Source organism: Lissotriton vulgaris, chromosome 4_1, assembly GCF_964263255.1.
Source record: "Lissotriton vulgaris chromosome 4_1, aLisVul1.2, whole genome shotgun sequence".
Lineage (NCBI taxonomy): Eukaryota > Metazoa > Chordata > Amphibia > Caudata > Salamandridae > Lissotriton > Lissotriton vulgaris.
This window is the reverse complement of record NC_141691.1, coordinates 2,011,974,952-2,011,996,032: the sequence shown is the minus strand read 5'-3', so window position 1 is coordinate 2,011,996,032 and position 21,081 is coordinate 2,011,974,952. Positions and strand designations below refer to the sequence as shown.

At 46.7% G+C, this 21,081-nt stretch overlaps 1 protein-coding gene across 2 annotated transcripts in view; it reads left to right on the top strand.

Moving 5' to 3' along the window:
• LOC147724873 (microtubule-actin cross-linking factor 1, isoforms 6/7-like) overlaps positions 1–21,081 on the top strand; it is a 540,420-nt gene that overhangs the window by 340,332 nt on the left and 179,007 nt on the right. For both annotated transcript variants that reach the window (XM_086966403.1, XM_086966402.1), the window contains exons 14-17: positions 2,226–2,452; positions 3,075–3,197; positions 3,772–3,873; positions 17,515–17,616. In XM_086966403.1, coding sequence (XP_086822529.1) covers positions 2,226–2,452; positions 3,075–3,197; positions 3,772–3,873; positions 17,515–17,616 — 554 coding nt within the window. The remainder of the gene's footprint in view (positions 1–2,225; positions 2,453–3,074; positions 3,198–3,771; positions 3,874–17,514; positions 17,617–21,081) is intronic.

Here is a 21,081-nt window from a genome sequence, read left to right as displayed (position 1 = left end):
GTTGTAATGCAGACAGGGAATGGCGATTTCCTCAGTTCCAAAGATTACATTCAGGAAACCAGTCTAATCTGGCCCACAAAAGGGGCTGTTCATCATATGGACGCATGGTTACTGGCACCCGATATTCATATATGAAGTTAATATCCCCGCACACAGTGTGACATTTTTTAAGCGTGTATGACTTCAATGAAGATTCCTGTGATGCAGAACCAAGATAATGGGTAAATAACCTTTTCTTCTAGGCTTTTGTAGTCCGTTACTGTGATTTTGTATTTTTAAGTCTTGGTTTTTGCAATCTATATCTCTGTAGTCCACATTTTTGAGTTTCAGATGTTTTGATTGGCTCTTGTAGTCTAGTTCTTAGTGTATATTTTTGAGTCTCTGTTTTTTAATTTGTATTTTCTAGAACATATTTTCGATTTTGAGTCGATGCTTTTCATCATCTTTTTTTTTTTTCGAGGCTTTGTTTCTGTAGCCCATATTTTCGCAAAAGTCCCATGTCCTCTTTACTATAAGTCGCTGCTAAAACTTTGCTAGGGAAAATGGGATCTCGGGCAACCTATATATGACAAATGCAGCAATACTTGCCTATGTCAAGAGACATTGAGCCCCTGCCAGAGAAGAAACTCCGACGCACAAACTGGTACAAGCAATCTATCCAAAGGGTGAGGTGCGGCATCTTACAAAATGGCTATACAAAGGTATTAGGGTGCATAGTGGGATTTCACTTAATGACTTAAGTAACAGATGGTCCGCGGCTCTTGAAAAGTAACTGACTGACACTAAATGGACTACCCGGTTAGAATATCCTAAAGAGGTGTCGTGTAACGGCAAGTTTAAATTCATCCAGCATATGTTCCTCCACAGGGCTTACCTCACTCCACACCGTTTACAGCGTATGTTCCCGAACACACAACACCACTGGCCCAGATGCAGGGTGGAGAATGCTGACACCCTGCACATGCAGTGGTCCTGCCCTGTGCTAACTGTGTTCTGGATGGGTGTCGAACGGAGCATTAGAGCGGCGACAGGCACCCCCACAGGGCAGACAGTTGGAAGCTGCATACTTGGGATGCATCGGCACCCAAAGTCGCAAAAAGTGCACTTACGCTTCACTGACCTAGCACTTCTTATGCAAAGCGTGCAATAACTATGCGGTGGAAATCGGCAAAGGCCCCGACAGTTTATGCATGGCATGGAGAAGTGGTGCGATGGGGCAGTGCAGAGAGTGCTGCTATTAGGCGGGAAGAGGCCCGAGGTCTGCACAAAACCTTGATATCAGTGGACTGGGATCTGATGCTGGAGGCATTTAAAGCCCTTGAACCTGCGCCTGTCCCTGTAGTAAGTGACACATAGAGAAACGTTTGCAAAATGGTCCCCCGACTGGATGACTCCGACCCAAGAAGAGCCCAATGCGCAGCGCTATTGCATGCAATACACATGTCAATCATGCCAATATGAGCAGAAGAGGGAATCAGACCTAAACTGGTCAATATTGATTCTAGCTGGAGTAGAGCCAGTAGAGGGGAGAGAGGGGAGAGGGGAGGGGGGATGGGATGGGGAATTTTCAATTTATTTCAAATGCACTTGCAAGAGTATCTTGTTACTACCTTGTTCTCATCCAAGGAAGGCTACTGTAATGTCTGCTGTCTGAAAAAATGCGAATTGCTTGCACATGCTCCAATGCGGAGGTTTATACATGACATTATACATGGTATACGAATACAATCATGTGTTTATGTATACAAAGTACCTAATACTATGTATGACTTGAGAAACCAAGAAAAACAATAAAGTGTGTTTAAAAAAAAAACTATAGGTCACTGCTGGACGAGAAGGCTCAACATGTCGGTTTGTTTGGATTGCATGTAAACCAGAGTTAGCTTTGGACTTGGGTGAATGATTAAAATCTAATTTCAACCTTAGCGTTTCTGTGTTAGCTCTGTACACTCTAAATCCATCTTTAGAACATGCATCTGTTGACAATTGTATTGATAGCCATTAAAGAAGGATGTGAAGTGAAACCATTAACGGCAATTGGTGTCACAGTGTGTGTTTGTGTGTTCTGAGTACGGTCTTTCCTTGCGCTGTGTAATAATCCTTTTATGCCTTCAGTGACTGAGCTACACAGTGCCTCGTGCAATTGTTATGTGGAACTTAGAGTGTTTAATAATAACATACCCCAGAAATGACCAGTATTTGAAAACTTTATCCTCATTTTTCAGGGGTGCAGGACCGGACACAACAGCTGCAGGATCAGTGGACCAAGCTTCACAATCAGGCCAATGAGAAAGCGTGCTGGCTGAAGAGTCTACTGGCCTTAGCTGACCGGTTCTGGCATGGACTAGCTGACCTCTCGGTCACGCTGAGCGACACCCAACAGATTGTGCTGGAGATGGAGGAGCCAGGACCAGATACTGATTCTATCCGTGCAAGGCTGAACACCATGCAGGTATGGAGAGCATTGGCAATGCACTGAACGCTGTGGGTGTCGCACTGCAACTCAGGATAAGACTTAGAGAATGCATACTTGAAATCTAAGTGGTAGGGCTGAAACATATAAAGGTAAGTCACACAAACATTTTTCACCAACAGTGTTATTTGAGGAGTAGCCGTCTCCTCTAACCTCATGCGCCATATCATGGATAGAAACACGTTTTCAAAGATATAACACAATGGCCCTTTGATTATTTCAGACTTATCCTTGATTACAGAATGATTCCCTTTTGTTTGATCTCAGGTTGGTTTTTGGATTCCAGAATTCCCATTTTTTGACAATCTCTGTTTTGCCGATGGTGTCCAATATGCTTATTATTTGAAGGTCTCCAGTAGAGTTGAGTGGATTGATATTGTTCACTAGATGGCCCATTTGAGAACATTCTAAATGGTGAATCTTCTGCTACATTTACAGTTGCTTTGCCTCTTTTCATGCTCATTCTCTCAACAAACATGATGTAGCCACCAGAGCTACTGCTGAGCATCTTACAGTTCCCTGACACTCCATGGGAGCTGGCCTTGCCATTTACCGTTCAGTGAAATACTTACATCAACCGTGTTTCTGTATCTCCTATAAGGTCCTCCGGGAAGAAATCGACGCTCTTCAGCAGGACCTGGACACACTGGGACTTCTTGGCGTAGAGCTGATATCCTTGTGTGGGGACATGGATAAGCCGGACGTCACCAAGAGCATGGATGATGTGAGTCTGAAGTGGCCACCATAGCCTAGGGTGGGCTAGAGGCTTGGAGTATGGCTCTGTCTGCTTTGACACTTTGCCTAAAGGGCTGGGCTTCAAGTAAAAGGAAAAGTCCAGGCCTGGAAACCTGAAGCCAGAGTGTTATCTTATACAAGTGCGATGGAAAAACGACAGGATGGTTGAGATGGGTTGGATTGGGGTGGAGAAAAATTTCAGAGGGGTGTGTTCAGGGATTCAGACAGGCGGTTAGAGGTGAGCTATAAGACATGAAGAAAGAGAAATTGGTGAGTCTTTTAGAGTATAAGAGGCTGGGGGAAATTAGGATGAGGGGTCAGACATCAGATGGGCGAGTCTGATAAAGGCTGATGAGAGGGACAGGGGGTGAACTTTTGGGCAGAAGGCCAGATTAGAGGGTAGGTAAGCTGGATGAAAGACTGAAGAAGTGGGTTCAATATAGGGTATTGGACAGAAAAATAGAGTAAGAAAGAAAGAGGAAAAACCTTTAGAGGGCAAACACAGGATGTGTGTATAGTGAATGTCTCAGCTGTCTGTATTTACCCGCTCTCTTTGTTCTCAGCTCTACTCGACCTGGAGCAGTTTGAACAAGTTATGGATAGAAAGATCAGGAAGACTAGAGGAACAGCTTAACGACACCATGGGCTACCAGGAGGCCATGCAGGTGAGTAAGGCATGACATGTTCACATGATAGTGTTTACTCCATGGTGTGCTCTCCATAAGTGTGTCCTTCCATTGAGTCATTCCCTGTTTTATGTATGGATGTAACAGAATCATGAGGTGTTCGGCCAGCGGACCCTAGGTCCGTTTGGCCACCAACAATGCACAGTATGAGGTGTGTATTTCTAAAGAAGTGTGGGGAAAGCATAACCACTCCTGCTCTCTGTCCATGCCCCTTCCACATGCCTGCAGTTCAACAGCATATCAGTCTGCGTCTCCACATCTTGGGAGATGCCACTTTTGCACAGTGCTCCCTCTCTACATGAAAATGTTCATGGAGGGGAAGAGAGGTTGGTCCTATTAGCTGGTCCTCTCAAATGCCAAACTTCAGTTGAATACAAAATTTTGATGCAGAAAATCAGAAATACTATCCATAATTCCATGCCCACTACATTATCTGGGACTCTTGTTTACCAAGTCATTGAAAGCTGCTTGCTGAAGTTCTTGCATTTCCAGGTGAGTTAGAATAAGGTAAGCAGCAACCATTTTCATTCGAACCCACCTAATGAGTGGATTGGCTTGTCCATGCATTCTGTCACTAGGGGTGTCCTGAAGGTATAAACAATAAGTGTGGAGCTCACATTCCAAGGTACCATGCACATGATCTTATACTGAAGTATATACCAGTGGGAACCTCTCTGAATGCCCTTCACGTTCTTCTAGGCGTCTAGGCTTACAGTCAGACCTGTGATAGAAACAGTGACCAGTGGATAATGCCACTAGAGAAGGATTGATAGCAGGTCTCCTCACCATGACACTGCCATCAGAGAAGAGTAGTTGACTTAAAGGGAGCCATGCAACTATGCAAAGATGTCCTCAACCCCTCGGAAGATAAGCCAGGGGTTTAGCTGAGGCTTTAGAAACCCACCCTTTGCCCTCCTGGGTGCTACTCCACCAGATTGGGGTTTGTCTGACCTCTGGACATTGTGTTTCAGCTTCTACTCCCTGGCAAAACAAGCCCTGAATATTCCCTCTTTCAGTCTTCTGGAAAGCAGCCTGCATATATAGACTGGCTGTTCTGATGTCCATATAGAATAAAGTTAACCTCCCGGCCAAGAGGTTCCGGTACAAAAGGGGGTGGTGATAGACAGAGCATCTGAACCAATCAAACACTCATACCCAGTCAACAGATCTGGGTTTAATCCATCTCCGTTCTTTAGCCCACTCTGCCACCCCAGTTCAGACATGGCCATATGCAAATCAGTCTGACCCTGTGCCTCATGGAAACAGTCCCGCCCGAACAGCCAAGCCATGCCTTCCCTGGACCGGAAACCAGCATCCTGGGACTGGTTTCTGGCATTCCAGCCGTCTTCAGCCAGGCTTGCTTGAATCCAGTGGTAAAGTGAGCAAGGGACTCACGTCTGAGCATACCCTGCCACACTTATGGCGAACAAAGCGGTACAAAAGGGGGTGGTGATGGACGGAGCATCTGAACCAATCAAACACTCACACCCAGTCAACAGATCTGGGTTTAATCCATCACCGTTTATTAGCCCAATCTGCCACCCCATTCCACCTTTCAGAAACCTTTCTGCTTGTATATTTAGAGGCTAGAGATATGAGGCACTCCGTTATCATTAGCCCCTTCTTTGAGTCCAGATGGTACGGAATCACAATGTAAGCCAGGAACACCTGCTTGTCTCTGAACTGCTGATCTCCTGGGAATGGGGTTTACTAAAGGAGTGGGGTGGGCAGATAGTGAATACCCGGCAAGCGGAGAGGTGAGCAGGACTCGTTTGCATGACACCAACCTTCGTAATGCGTACCGTCGTGCTGCATTTTTTTTAGGAGCTCTTGATGAAGTTTCTAAGTTGTTCACCCATTATGCCCATGATGGATTTCATGGAGCAGGGGCTCCCCACAGTCTGGTGGATTGTCCTCTGTTTTCCCAACATCTGTATTCATAGCACCACCCTAGTAGATCACACCAACACGGTACAGAACCCTACACACCTGCTTCGCACAGCCACCACGAGTCCTCCACACTAATGCTATGCAGCACTCTAGTTCTACACACCTGCCTTATGCACCCGCTAGTCCACCATACCCACTCTGTGCAGGAACCTAGTCCCTATCGACTATCCCATGTAACGCCCAATGTCAACATGATCTGAACAGTATACCTGGGTCTGATAAGGAATACTCACTCGTTTGCTTAATTGCTGTCTTCGGGCTCCAGTTTAGTACTTGGGCCTCTTCTTCTACCAGGTCATGCACTGCACCTGCCTGCAGGGGGAGCTCTGTTCCAGATTCTAAGGCAGTCCAGGCTGCTGCCTGCCCAGTGAAAGGCAGATCAGCCTCTTCGAACAGCCGGAGCATCTGTCCATAATGACCTGCACTCGTGGCAGGCGCGAGTTTGCAGTTGTGATGGGGACAGAGCATTCATTGTGATAAGGTGCCCTAAGGTGCCTGCCCCCAGCTCACTCATGTAAAGGTGTGCCATGATGCAGACCAGGGCAGTGTGCCCTGTCTGTAAGGTGGTCCTTGAAATATTAACCTTCTAGTACCAGCACTTCTATACCTGAAGATATTTAGGGCCAGATTTAGATTTTGACAGACGGGATACTCCATCACAACGGTGACGGATATCCTGTCCGCATGAATATAAATCCCACAGTATGTACTGGGATTTATATCTGAAACAGCCCCTTAATCTTCATCAGAAACTCTTACTCCTTTTGTAAACTCCTTATGATGTCAAAACCCACACCTGTGGGCATGTCGGTTACAATTAACAGCAGAACAACACTTAAAAGAAAAGGACATTTCAATTTTTTCAGTTTTTACATGTTTTTCTAATCAAAGTCCAACGTCCTACTGTTGTTGCATTTGGGCATGCATTGGAACCCTCCAGTCACCCGCTGTTTAACATTGCAGCTCTGTCAGTAAGCAAATATCACAAGACGCTAAAATGTTCCTTCAATTATACCCCTAGGGTGTGCACAGCCAAGGTGGTTTATTTACCATACGCCCCTCAGTTTCTTTAGTTCACCTCTTCATCGTCTATCCACAGCTGCTGAACTCAAGCCACGCCGAGCCACTTGGCTCTCGGAAGCCATTCACAAAGAGTCGCTTTTAACTGCCTGCTTTATTAGAAGGCTTCTATTCTGAAATGCTTGCATTTATCCAATGGTTAATCTGTAGCAGTGTTTGCTAGTGCTTGGCAATGGCATTTTTGTATGAAATTCACCACAAGGTAGTGCTGTTTGCCTAACTTTTAAAATAAGCAGAGCATTTAACAATTCAACATACTTGTAAGAAAATTATAAAACCGCCAATCCCATTCCAACAGTTTCGGGTAAGGGTACCTTGAATACTCCAAAGGGATCCACTTGTATGAGTGGAATTGTTAGTAGGTGGCACTCACAGTGGCATTCAGGCAGTGCCAACATGAGCAGCAAGTGGTGCCAGCCAAGGAGGATACACCAAAAATTACCTTTGGCACCTGCCATTTTATTTGTTAAAAAAAGTATTGTATTTATTTATCTATTGATCGCGCCCACAACAATTTGTATTTGCAAGGGAAAATTCCCCACCCTGGCATTCAAAATCAACAGTGGTGGGATTTAGACGCAGAAATGGGGTTCATAAATACAGAAATTGTGCTCATATGTTTTCATTTCATGTATTTGCCAATTTAGGGTTAAGATCGGGTTGTGAGCAATCGGGAAAGGCTGTACCTGGAAAAAGTAGATCACCCAGAGACGGTATGCAACCTTTACAACGCAACTTTTACCACGCAGTGCTATTACAACACATGTATTACAACGAAAACCATTAGAACGCATTACACTGGGGGGCGCTCTAGGATAAGGAATAGTTTTAATTTACTATCCAACACCTTCCCTAGTGTTCACGGGGACTGGAGTTGGAATAGTAAATTAAACTATTCACTATCCAGCACCCCCAAGTGTTATGCGTTGTAAAGGTTTTCGTTGTAATACTTGCGTTGTAACAGCATGCGTGGTAAAAGCATGCGTTGTAACGTCATACAACCCCCAGAGACTCTTTGAAATTTGAAGATATTCACAAGATTTTTTTCTGTCCTGGGAACGTTGGCAAAAACACTGCCAATAGCATTTCGATCATCAGCAAGGGGATGCAGTGGGGTTTCTGCACAGGAATAAATCCTCCTTACGGAGGAACACAAAAACTGAGGGGCAGGTGTACAAGCCCCTTGCGTCATTTTTGTATCACTGTTGTGTCACTTTTTGTGATGCATCGGCAGCGTAAAAATGTGGCCCATTTAGAAAGTGACGCATCTAGGGAGATGCGTCTCGTTGTAAAGCTCTGCGTCACATTATTCCTGTATCAGGTATAATGTTTGCAGCGTGATCGTTCCAACGCAAGAAAGCCTTGCAAAAGTGACACTGTGAAATCTACAAGATTTCACTGTGTCACTTCAAGGACGCCACTGCGTCAAAACCTTATGCCTGCTTGAAGCAGGCGTAAGGAGTGATGCAGCACAATGAGGATATGCCTCAACATTCACTGCTGGAGTTGCGTTGTGCTTGCAACACGACTCTAGCCATGCGTGACTTTTGCACAAACAGATGCGTCCGAATTTCTGACGCATCTGTCAATCCTTGCGCATGGTGCATCGTATTGTAAATACGGTGCATCCATGGCAGTGCAAGGGTTTCTCATAGTGGTGCAAGGAAAGTGAACCATCTCTACAGATGCGCCACTTTCTTGTAAATCTGCCCCTAAGTTTAGTGTCTGCTGGGCGTTTGGATCACATATCGATATGTGCAATTTACCACTTTGTGGAAATTCTGAATTCAGGAACATTAGGCAAGAGTACAACTGTCACAGCTTTCGAAGAGTACTGCTGAAATACTTTTAGTATTCAATACAAATTGAACATTGTCTGACAATAAAGGGGTAGTGTTATGGAAGCAAATTTCTGTGCACCTCTTTAGAATATCTCATCAGGCCAGTGAGCCATGGACCAGTATTAAGCCTTTTTGCAAAAATGGTCGCAAATTGCACCCTGACTGTTTCGCCAACAGTCTTACATTTTGATTTGTGAACTGTGTTAAAAGTTAATGTCACAACATCTCCAGTTGCAGGGTGTCGCAGAATAACTTGCCTAATGCATATTAGGCAGGTTGCTTTATGTGGCCTCCTGCAATTGACTGCCCACCCAGAAATGGTGGCTTGCAATGAACAGCAGAGCATTCTGAAATATGAAACCTTTTAAAGCAGCCCATGTTCCTAAATGAAGCAGATTCTGCCGTGCATTTAAAAAAAAATCTGATTTGGTAAAACATCAGGGGGAGTAGGGAGTGGTCCCCTGAATCACTGTCTATCACTCTTAGGCTTCTGTGATGATTTACAAAAAAGGTAAGTTACCACACCAGCTTTGGCGGGTCGGTAACTCATTATTCTCCAGTATTGAATCTGTCATAGATTAGACTGCTTGAATCAGTTCCCATCTGGGGCTTCCACTTCGACTAGGAATGATTGAAGTATGTGAATGTATGAAAGATAGCAATACTGGAGAACTACAGTTACAGGTAATTTACATATGTTCATAGTTTGCAGCGGCATTTGCGTTCACAAGTCATTGATACATCCATCTACAATTCGGGAATAGGAGGGGAACGCCGCTTTTATGATGACTCCTCTTTGAGATTTAGAAAGGATCAACAACGTTCATTTACAAGTTGGTAAAAATTTATAAGGGCTTTCGTACATTACGAGAAAGGGTTTTTGGGTTGCAAACCGTGTGATTTTGCAAATCAAAGAGTTTGTCACTGATCTTTAGCCCAATGTCGGTGTTTGGCCCAATGTCTGATAAATGAACCCTTCCCTTACTCCAGGCCATTGCCTTGGAGTACTATGCAAAACTTTGCAACACATCCCCACATTTGCTTCATTAAAAAAAACATTAATTACCTTTATTTTTCCCAAGTTGTTAATTTTCCATTTTACAAAATATAATCGCACAAGTTCCTGCTTCAGTCTCACACCAGATATAAGCCACTGGTCTTACCACAAGCTGGTCACATCTTGAACTCTTCTTTTCAGAGAATTGTTTAGACCAGAGCTTCCAATCAATCAATCAAAGACATTTATAGAGTGCACTACTTACCCGGAGGGTCTCAAGGCGCTTGGGGGGGGGGGGGGGAGGGAGAGGGTGCTGCTACTGCTCGAACAGCCAGGTCTTTAGCTTCTTCCTGAAGGAGAGGTGGTCTTGGGTCAGGCGCAGGTCGGTCGGGAGGGAGTTCCAGGTCTTGGCGGCCAGGTAGGAGAAGGACCTTCCTCCTGTTGTCGTTCTTCGGATGCGGGGGACGGCGGCGAGGGCGTGACTGGCTGATCGGAGATGGCGTTTGGGAGCGTAGAAGTTGATGCGGTTGTTGAGGTAGCTCGGGCCTTGATCGTCTAGGGCTTTGTGTGCGTGGTGAGGAGACGGAAGGTGATTCTTTTGTTGACGGGGAGCCAGTGAAGGTCTCTCAGATGTCCGGAGATGTGGCTGTGTCGTGGGATGTCGAGGATGAGTCTGGCTGAGGCGTTCTGGATCCGCTGGAGTCTCTTCTGGAGCTTGGCGGTGGTTCCGGCGTAGAGGGCGTTGCCGTAGTCCAGTCGGCTGGTGACGAGGGCCTGGGTGACCGTCTTCCTGGTCTCGGTGGGGATCCACGGGAAGATCTTCCGTAACATGCGCAGGATGTTGAAGCACGACGAGAAGACGGCGTTGACCTGTCTGGTCATGGAGAGGGAGGAGTCCAGGATGACGCCCAGGTTCCGTGCGTGGTCTGTCGGTTTGGGTGCGGTGCCCAGGGCGGGGGGCCACCAGGAGTCGTCCCAGGCAGAGGGCGAGGAGCCCAGGATGAGGACCTCCGTCTTGTCTGAGTTCAGTTTCAGGCGGCTGGTCGTCATCCACTCGGCTACGTGTTTCATCCCTTCGTGAAGGTCGGCTCTGGCGGCGGCCGGGTCGTTGGTCAGGGAGAGGATCAGCTGGGTGTCGTCAGCGTAGGAGATGATGTTGAGGTTGTTCTGGCGTGCGATGGCCGCGAGGGGGCTCATGTAGACGTTGAAGAGGGTGGGGCTCAGCGAGGATCCTTGAGGGACGCCGCAGATGACTTCGGTGGCCTCTGACTTCGGTGGCCTCTGACTTGTACGGTGGTAGTCGGACACTCTGTGTTCTTCCGTCGAGGAAGGAGATGATCCACTCCAGTGCCTTCTCCTGAATTCCGACGTTGCTGAGGCGCTGCACTAGGGTGCGGTGGCAGACAGTGTCGAAGGCTGCGGAGAGGTCTAGGAGGATGAAGGCCGCTGTTTCTCCGTTGTCCATCAGGGCTCGGATGTCATCGGTGGCCGCGATGAGGGCGGTCTCGGTGCTGTGGTTGGCTCGGAAGCCAGACTGTGAGGGGTCGAGGGATCCGTTCGTCTCGAGGAAGGCGGCCAGCTGCTTGTTGACGGTCTTCTCGATGACTTTGGCTGGAAACGGGAGGAGCAAGATGGGGCGGTAATTCTTGAGTTCGGTGGGGTCCGCTGTAGGTTTCTTGAGTAGGGCGCTGAGTTCGGCATGCTTCCAGCTCTCCGGGAAGGTGGCGGTGTCGAAGGAGGTGTTGATGATGTCCCGCAGGTGTGGTGCAATGCCAGCGTCGGCCTTGTTGAAGGCGTGGTGAGGGCAGGGGTCGGTTGGAGATCCGGAGTGGATGGAGTTCATCATGAGGATGGTGTCTTCGGTGCTGATCGGAGTCCAGGCGCGGAGGGTGGTGGTGGGGGGCGGTGGTTCGGTCGTGGCGTGCGTCGGTTGAGTGCTGAAGCTGTTGTGTATGTCCGCGATCTTGTTGTGGAAGTAGGAGGCGAGGGAGTTGCAGAGGTCTTGCGATGGGGTGATGTCGTTGTTGCCGGCGTTGGGGTTGGAGAGCTCTTTCACGATGTTGAAGAGTTCCTTGCAGTTATGTGCGTTGTTGTCCAGCCGGTCCTTGAATGCAGTTTTCTTGGTGGCGCGGATCAGTTGGTGGTGCTTCCGGGTGGCAAGCTTGAGGGTGGTCATGTTGTCCGGTGTTGGTTCCCTTCTCCAGGCTTTCTCGAGGGCTCGGCAGTTCTTCTTGGAGCTCTTGAGTTCGTCGGTGAACCATGGGGCCTTCTTGCTGCCGGGTCTGCTGGGCGGGGTCCTCAGTGGGGCGAGTTCGTCCGCGCAGTTGCTGATCCACTTTGTGAGGTTGTCGGCGGCCTGGCTGGGGTTCGCTGAGCTGGCGGGAGGATGCTGGCTCTGGGAAGCGGCGAGCTGGTCGGCTGTGATCTTGTTCCAGCTTCTTCGAGCAACCTGTTGCTGGTGGTGGTGGATCGTCGTTCTTTTGAAGGTGAAGTGGACGCAGCTGTGGTCCGTCCAGTGGAGTCCGGTGGCGTGGCTGAAGACGATGTCTTTGCAGGATGAGAAGACTGCGTCGAGTGTGTGTCCGGCGAGGTGGGTGGGGGTGGACACCAGCTGCTTCAGACCGAGGGTGGCGAGGTTGTCGATCAGGGTGATGGTGTTGCTTCCTTAACCTTTTAGATCCACAAACCAAATTTCTCAACCCACCTAACTTTAATGGTGTTGTAGCACGATGTCATTTACAGACGGCGCATTTTCCAGTGACATGTCCACTTAATTTTCACAGACGTCGTTTTACTGAAAAAACTATATTGTACAAAAAAGATAGTGTGGAAATTGAGTTTCATTGCAGATGTTCCAAACTAGCCACGGTAGTATGTAAATTGTTCCTATCCGTATCCGTGGACATTAATGTGGTGCACTTAATTTATTTAGAGAATGTATTAAGTGTGCAATCGCCTATAAAGGTTTACAGATTCCTGGAAATGAAAGAAACTCAACAACTTTACTAGGAGAGTGAAGAACAAAACCTTGGGCAGAGGAGACCTAAGCTTAGTTTTTTAATGCTTTTTAGAAATGCGGATTGGGCGGCATTTTCAACAAGCATTTGCAATGCAATCAGTTTCGCCTTTGGGACCTTATAAGTATTTACCGATGCAGCACATTATCGCGCATTACTGCAACCTGCTGAAGCAATATTGAAATTCCAGGGGAGATAAGAGGTGCCACGCTTCCAAGCCATGCACATACCTGATCAGGTGTCGTGCATCCATATTCATATCGGCAAATGTCAAAAACACGATGCCATGAGCAGTGTAGAGCCAAGTCAAGTGGAGGCAATGTATTTATACCATGAGATAAGGAGACACTCATAAACCATGCTTGGGCATGATAAGGTGTTGGCCAGCCAAAAACAATAAAAAAAATTCACACTTCATGCTCACATGGACAATGTTAACCGAGGTGATATCAAACTGTGCTTGTGCATGAACGGGTGTTGTACAGCTGAATACGTACACAATAATGTCTAATAGCATGCTACCATGGACATTGCTGCCTCACATATCAGGATGAGTTTTTTCAGACTAATTGTAGGTTGGCGCTGACCCCAAATAAAAGTGCTTTAAGTGAATTCAATTTCTGAAAGAATGTACTAGTTAGTGCACCTGGAAAAAAAATTTCAACCAGGCAAAATCTGTACTTTCACTATTGCAATTCAACCAATGATGAAATACAGGTAGCTTACGCCAACTCTTTAGCGTGCTTTTAATCTTAGAAATTAGAGGAGAATAATCCGATTTATATATATCTTCATGATTCTATGAAACTCTAATCCCATGATATTTTATGTGGTTTCTTTGGTATGATCCCTGTAAATATTGAGTTAGCGATTTAAGGTTCGTGTTGAAAATCATCATTTCTATTTTAGAAACATTAACCCGGTACCCTGACAAAGTTCAAAAGCGAGACAAATTATTAAACAGGTTATCAAAGACAGCCATTTCGGGTGGGTAAAATAATTTCAATTAATCAGCATATAATTTAAGATTCAAGCACCCAGAATTAGCACCTTCACTCCCTCACTTTCCCTCAGTAAACAAGCCATAAGATCTATAAATATAGCAAAGAGAGAAGGCACCCCTGTCAGGTGCCTCTCGTGCTCTTAAGTGGCTCGGAGACAATGCCATTTCCAATAGCAATAGCTGCATGCCCTCGAGGGATCGGTCATCCGACGGAGGAAGGTGAACCATTCGAACAGCTGTGCCCCGCCGAAATTTTTGCACCGAATCGTGGGGCTGACGGTGCCTGGGCGCAAACAGAGAAGAGGAGCTGCCGCGGAGGGCCAGACAGGTGGACCGCAGAGATGGGGCCCAGAGAACGTGTCGCTGAAGAAGCGGAAACCTGCAATGAGAAGCAGCGCGAACAGAGACGTCCGAACCCTGAAGCGACTAAAGGTTGCAGGGGGAAGCCAGCGAGAGGCAGTAGACGCTGTTGTGGAGGCTGGAGGCAGCGCATCGCGGCACAAAGGAAGACGCCGGGTGAGCGGAAACCTTCGAAAGCAAGTAAGGAGCTGGAGCCGGAGGTTGCGTAAGAAGTATCACGGCAGGCAAATTCCCGGTAGGCGGCGGACAGTGCCTGGCCGAGCGGGGAACCTGAAATTTCAAATGGGATGCATTGCACTGCAGCTTTTTCAACAAGGGCCATCCCCAAAACTCACTGTGACGGTCAACACTTTGTTCCGAGACAAACAGCGAGATGGGCTGGCATGCGCGTCCCGAAAGTGAAAGAGGACTGCGCTTTCCATTCATCGCAAACGATCTCTTGTCTTTAAGGGGCCATGTGTTTAAATGCATGGCCCCATAAAGATAAGAAACTTTTTGCAGCAAACGGAAACCAGACAAGCCCGTCCAAGTGGGCCGTCTGAAAGAGAGAAAAGTCTACGTCAGGAAAAGCTCTTTCCCAATGGCTGGCCACCGTTTAGCATAAAGGGTGATGCTGGCCAATGGGAAAGAGGGGTGGGGCTTAAAGCCCGATACTGAAAGCCCTTTAAATCATTAAATCTCGCCAGTGAGACTGCGCATGTGCACAGCCCACGCCAGCCGAGACCTAAAAAACACAAAAATCAGGTGGGATAGGACAGCATGATACCTCCTGCATCGACGCAGTGATACTGCGGAGGGTATCTGGTGCGAGCTGGGGTGTAGTGTGATATTTAACCAGGTGGGCCAAGCACATGGACCTAAAGATGATTCTTTTAGAGGCAGGGAGCCAGTAGAAAGTTTGAAGATAAGAGGTCCTTGCCAGAGAAAGATTGAACTTTTTTGTGCAGTTTTATATAGTGCAAAATCGACCCAAAGGATTTAGAGCCCTTAACATGAGCAACAGTTGTGTTACACAAAGACAGTCATTTTTTGGTAGGCACGGGGAGATTAAGTGATTTGCCCAGAATCACAGGATGCTGAGTCAGTGCTGAGACTCAAACCTGGTTCCCTAGCTCCACAGTCGGCAGCTCTGTACTTGTAAACACAGATGCATTAAATAATCCGAGCATCCGTACCCGAGGACCAACCACAGACCCCTAACCGACTACTTTTAGAAGTGTTTTAAACTACCTCTCCTTAAGGAAACCTCCTATTCTGCGTTTTATTGATGATAGACCAACTCAGAGGTACAGAGGAGCACATCTTACCGACCCTCTACTCACAGACGCCGACTTTCAATGAATACTTCCAGGGCACCCAGAAAAGATACCAGTTATTTACTTTATTTCTTTTTTTTGCATATAGCGGTTTACTCCTCAGTGACGGCGCTTTATAGACTAAAGCGATCAGTTCACATCACTGAATTGGTAGGGTAGAAAATGTGTAGAATGGAAATAGCGTGCACAGGGGCACTTACCAAGACTAGCATACAAGATGACACAGAGTGACCGCTACAAGAGGAGGCATGCCCCTGCAGTGTAAGGTTCACAAGGAGTATGGTGGTCATGTTAAAGTTTTCATGTGTGTGTGGTGGGATTATGAGTGGCGGCTTAACTTCTGACTCTCATGTCAGATGGGAAGGTAATTCAGGCTGACCTATACTTCCCAGCAAACACAAAGAGATGGACGGAGCGCTAAAACCATTCAGACACTCGCCCCCAGTCACAGATCTGGGTTGAATCCGTCATAGTTCTTTAGCTCACTTCGCCTCCCCCAGTTTAGACCCAGGCATATGCAAATCAGTCTTTACCCTTTTCCTCCTGGGAACAGTCTAACCCCAACTGCCAGGCAAGGTCCTCCCTGGACTGGAAACAAGCATCCTGGGACCGGTTTCGGGGTATCACCCCTCATGCGCCTTGATGCCCCTCCGGGCTAAGTTTGCGCAATATAAGTCTTATTCCATTCCATTCCATCAGCCAGGCTTGCTTGAATCCAGTGGCAAAGTGAGCAAGGGACCAACGTCTGAGCATATAAATGTAAATAAATGTAAATGTTTTGTACTTGTATAGCACACAGCTACCCAGAAAGGGTCTCCCGGCGCTTGTACTTATACCGCTAAGGAACCCTCCCTGGCTTTTCCCTGTGAAATGTCCACTCCTGGGCATCCCCAAGGTGAAGCCAGGCATCCCAGAGCTGTTGGGGCCGTTGTGGAGATTAAGCCAGCTATTGCCCAGAGTTGCAGCGTGGGACCCATGATTAGAATAGGCACCGAGGCGAGAAATCAGGTCCGAGGAATTTAGAGCTCAAGACCCCACCTAGACCGGCCGAGGCGGGAATTGAACCCTGGTCCCGGGCCAGACCTCTGCATCAGGGTCTGCCGCTCTAACCACTGAGCCACACTTCTCCAACATACCCTGACAACTTAGGGCGGCAAAGTGAGCTAAAGAACGATGATGGTTTCAACTTTGTTGGTGTGTCATTACCAGATATCTGCAGAGCAGCAACCTGGAAGAGTGCACATACATTCATGCAACATTAATTTTTGGATTAAGATGTCCTTCGTGATGCTGCAGTAGGACAAGTGTTGGTATGACATCTTTTTGAATAAAGCGAAGCTATTATTTCCACTCACCATCTGCTTAATTCACACTCACATTTTGTTGTTACTAATTTTATATATATAGGTGCTTAGAAAATCTGAGTAACTGCTGCTTCACTCAGGAAGTTTCTACAGGGTGGTGTCACCTGATTGTTTTTTCTTAAGTTTAGTCCTTTTTTAAATAATTACTCGAATATGTTACTAAACAAAAGGGTTTAAGGCCTCTGTTCAATGTCTATTGTAACATTAATATTATAAGGTACGAGGGACTCCCATCTCGACAACAGGGAATGATTCAAGCATGTGAATCTATAAAAGATTCCAATACCGGAGAACTACTGTTTTAGGTAAGTAACTTATTTTCTTTTCCAACAAATGACGGTCTTGTAATTTATGAATTTCTTCAAAGCGTACCTTTCATTGGCTGTTTGTTGCAGATCAGTAGCAATCTCCATTCTTTTGGCAGCTTTTGATAGTCTTGAGCTATGTGTACTTCGTCTTAGAGAACTTCAAATGATGACTATAGCCAGTCATCAAGTAACTTACCTATGTTTCCAGCCAATGGAAGTCGTGGCATCGATCATCTCTAAAGAGGCTCTTTTATTGGTTGGTTGATTGGTTGGTTACTTCAGCCACTGGCAGTCTTGGGCAATGTGTCTTTTTACTTAGACCACATGGTAACTACCTCACAGTATTACCAGCCAATGACAGTCTTGGTCTCTCTCTCCTATTAGAGACTCTTTGAGTGGCTGGACATGGCTGAGTCGCGTCTTTCTGAAGAGTTTCTGATTGGTGGAGACCTGAATATGGTGAGGCAACAGCTAGAAGAGTTAAAGGTAAGAAGCACTATTATATGAGAATTAGTCTCTTTTTTTGTACTACTAGTTATATTTTTATTCGCTTATGAGAATTGTTGTTGCAATTATTATGATATTGTGACAATTATATTTATTGCAATGAGAATCTTTTAATTATCATTGGATCTGATTGTATAGCCAATTTTGTTACTGTTATTTTTATGGTTGTGTATGTATTTTATTTATCCATTATTTTGATCTTTCAAAAACACACGTGGTAAAAAATTAGGTTATTATTAATGGAAGAGGGGATGAATACTCGCCTCATGGAATTGTAACAGACCATGTTAAGGTTGAACCCTCAAAGTCGTTAAATGAACCAGAGCTCAAATCCGTGGTAGCTGTGGCACAGAATGGACAGGCCTAACATAGGGCATTGTATAAAGTATGTATGCAGTACCTAATTAAAAGTAAACTTGAAATGCAAAACAATAAAAATCCCATTTAGACAAAAAGTGTATCATTCAATAAACAAAATGACATCTAAAGTTCAGTAAATCCAATAAGGGAAATGGGAGATATGAATTTCCAAGTTTTAAGTAGGATTATCTCCAAGAAGCATGAAGTGGCAATGATTGGTGGTCGCAGTAAACTGCAACCAAGACTCAGTTTGTTGAAGCGCAGGTCAGACAGATCATCCAGGTACATCTTGGTCAAAGATTTTACCTACTGACTTTAGTACTTTAAGCCTCAGTCCACAACAAAAATACACTCCTAAAGCCCCCCAGAGTAGGCACTTAGAGATTCACAGGGTGTCAGGCAGAGGACAACAGCAACGCCCAGTCAACGTCTAGTTGCCTCTGATCAGCTGGGCAGTTGCAGGAAAGGCCTCTTGTAGCTTGTTGTATTCCCGCAATTTAAACAGGAAGTCAACCAGATGACCTTTGGAATCCCCTTCTGTGTCCTGGGTACAAGAGAGAGCTGGCGTAGTCCTTCCAGCTTCTCTCAGGTTGTAGCTGGGATGTTCCTCCCCTTTCTGATCTTTCTAGGGTCCAGGATTCTTCAGAAGTAGGTATTCGGAAGTGCCACATTTCTATCTCTGGGGATCTTCATTGATAATCATAAGTACTGATTAGTCCCACCCATGTGCAGGCATCCCAGGGCAAGTCAAGTCAGAAACTTAACAAAAACCATGGAAGGTGCCCTGGTGCTAACACAACATCGTGGAACTGCCAACAGGTGTTAAGGATCCCAGTTCCTGAAAAGCCAGGCCTTCAAGGCTTTCCTAAAATGTAGAAATCAGGGTGTGTGGGGGTGAGGTCTTATGAAGTGTGCAAGGGAGTTCATTTGAAAGTTTTACGGTCCTTACAGAGAATGCTTTACTGCCCTAGAGAGTCCACTGAATTCCTGGTAAGATAATCAGCTGAGCTCAGAGGAACACACACAGCTCGATGGCATGTAGTTGGTAAATATTTAATTGATTGGTAGTCCAGGTCAGTATGATGCACTGCTTTGAAAACCTGGCACCACGACTTAAACACAAACCAACCTTTTTCCACCTCAAGGGCCCTTAAGGCTGCAGAGGCAGAAGAAAACCACAGCTGCATTTTGGACCCTCTCAACTTCTTCATTATGCATATGTTTATACCTAACAAGTGGGAAGGGATTTTGCTATAATCCAGGCAATTCTATATGGTAGCCTGGAAATGGGGAAGAATTTTAATGAGAAACTTCCAGAAGAATAAACAGGCTGACACAACATATTAGACCTGCCCATATAGCAAACTTTCCGACACAAGATATTCTCACAGGTATTAAAGCATCTTAACCATGGCAGGCAAGGTGGACCAAGAAGGTGGCCAGAAATCCCACAGGAAAGGCTGGAAAGGTGAGTGTTTTATCTAAAGCACCTCCATCTTGTCAGAATAAATGTTGGCGAGTTCTGTTGCAGCCAAACTTATACCACAGCTATGTACTGATAGAAAATTTCAAAAGGCTCAGTGCCAAACTGAGTGATGATTCGTTTGGTGTCATCTGCATAGTTCATACAGCAAAGGCCGAAAGATTTTAACAGCTTAACCAACAGACATATATAAATGTTTAAAAGTGTTGGGCTTAATCCTGACTCCTTGGCGCACCTTGCTGCAGTGTTTTGAATCCAGACACAAATGGTGGTAGATGGACTGCCTGCAACCTACCTTTCAGGTAATATCTGCACCAAAGGAGCGTCTTTTCCCCAATACCAGTCTGCTGTAGCTGGGTGAGTAGAATGGTATGTGATACCATATCGAAAGCTGGAGATAAGTCTAATAGCACAAGAACTCATGGCTGTGCTTTGTCATTCAGTGATCTACCACACCTAACGGGGCAGTCTCATTGCTGTGCAATGGACGAACCCACATGGGCAAAGTCTAAGATTTGGCCTTTTGCCAGTAACTCAGACTGGAATTGGTTGACCTATTTGTCCAGAATCTTAATATCAAATGGTCATCTCGGTGCTATGGTTGGCTCGGAACCCGGACTGTGAGGGGTCGAGGGATCCGTTCGTCTCGAGGAGGGCGGCAAGCTGTCTGTTGACGGTCTTCTCGATGACTTTGGCTGGAAACGGGAGGAGTGAGATGGGGCGGTAATTCTTGAGTTCGGTGGGGTCCACTGTGGGCTTCTTGAGTAGAGCGCTAAGTTCGGCGTGCTTCCAGCTCTCAGGGAAGGTGGCGGTGTCGAAGGAGGTGTTGATGATGTCCCGCAGGTGGGGTGCGATGACAGCGTCCGCCTTGTTGAAGACGTGGTGGGGGCAGGGGTCGGTCGGAGATCCGGAGTGGACGGAGTTCATCATGCGGACGGTGTCTTCGGTGTTGACCGGAGTCCAGGCGCGGAGGGTGGTGGTGGGCGGCGTTGTTGTGGTCGTGGCGTGCGTCGGTTGAATGCTTAAGCTGTTGTGTATGTCCTCGATCTTGTTGTGGAAGTAGGAGGCGAGGGAGTTGCAGAGGTCTTGCGAAGGGGTTATGTCGTTGCTTCCTGCGTTGGGGTTGGAGAGCTCTTTCACGATGTGAAAGAGTTCCTTGCAGTTGTGTGCGTTGTTGTCCAGCCGGTCTTTGAATGCAGTTTTCTTGGCGGTGCGGATCAGTTGGTGGTGCTTCCGGGTGGCGAGCTTGAGGGAGGTCATGTTGTCCGGTGTTGGTTCCCTTCTCCAGGCTTTCTCGAGGGCTCGGCAGTTCTTCTTGGAGCTCTTGAGTTTGTCGGTGAACCATGGGGCTTTCTTGCTGCCGGGTCTGCTGGGCGGGGTCCTCAGGGGGGGCGAGTTCGTCCGCGCAGTTGCTGATCCACTTCGCGAGGTTGTCGGCGGCCTAGCTGGGGTTCGCTGAGCTGGCAGGAGGGTGCTGGCTTCCTCCCGTCTACCAATGGGGCGGGAGGCGGGCTGCTTCAGGTCCTCTGGAACAACCCCACTACCTTGTAGTACTGCAACAAACCGAGTGGAGAGAGGTCCTGTGTTCTGTTCCAGGATGC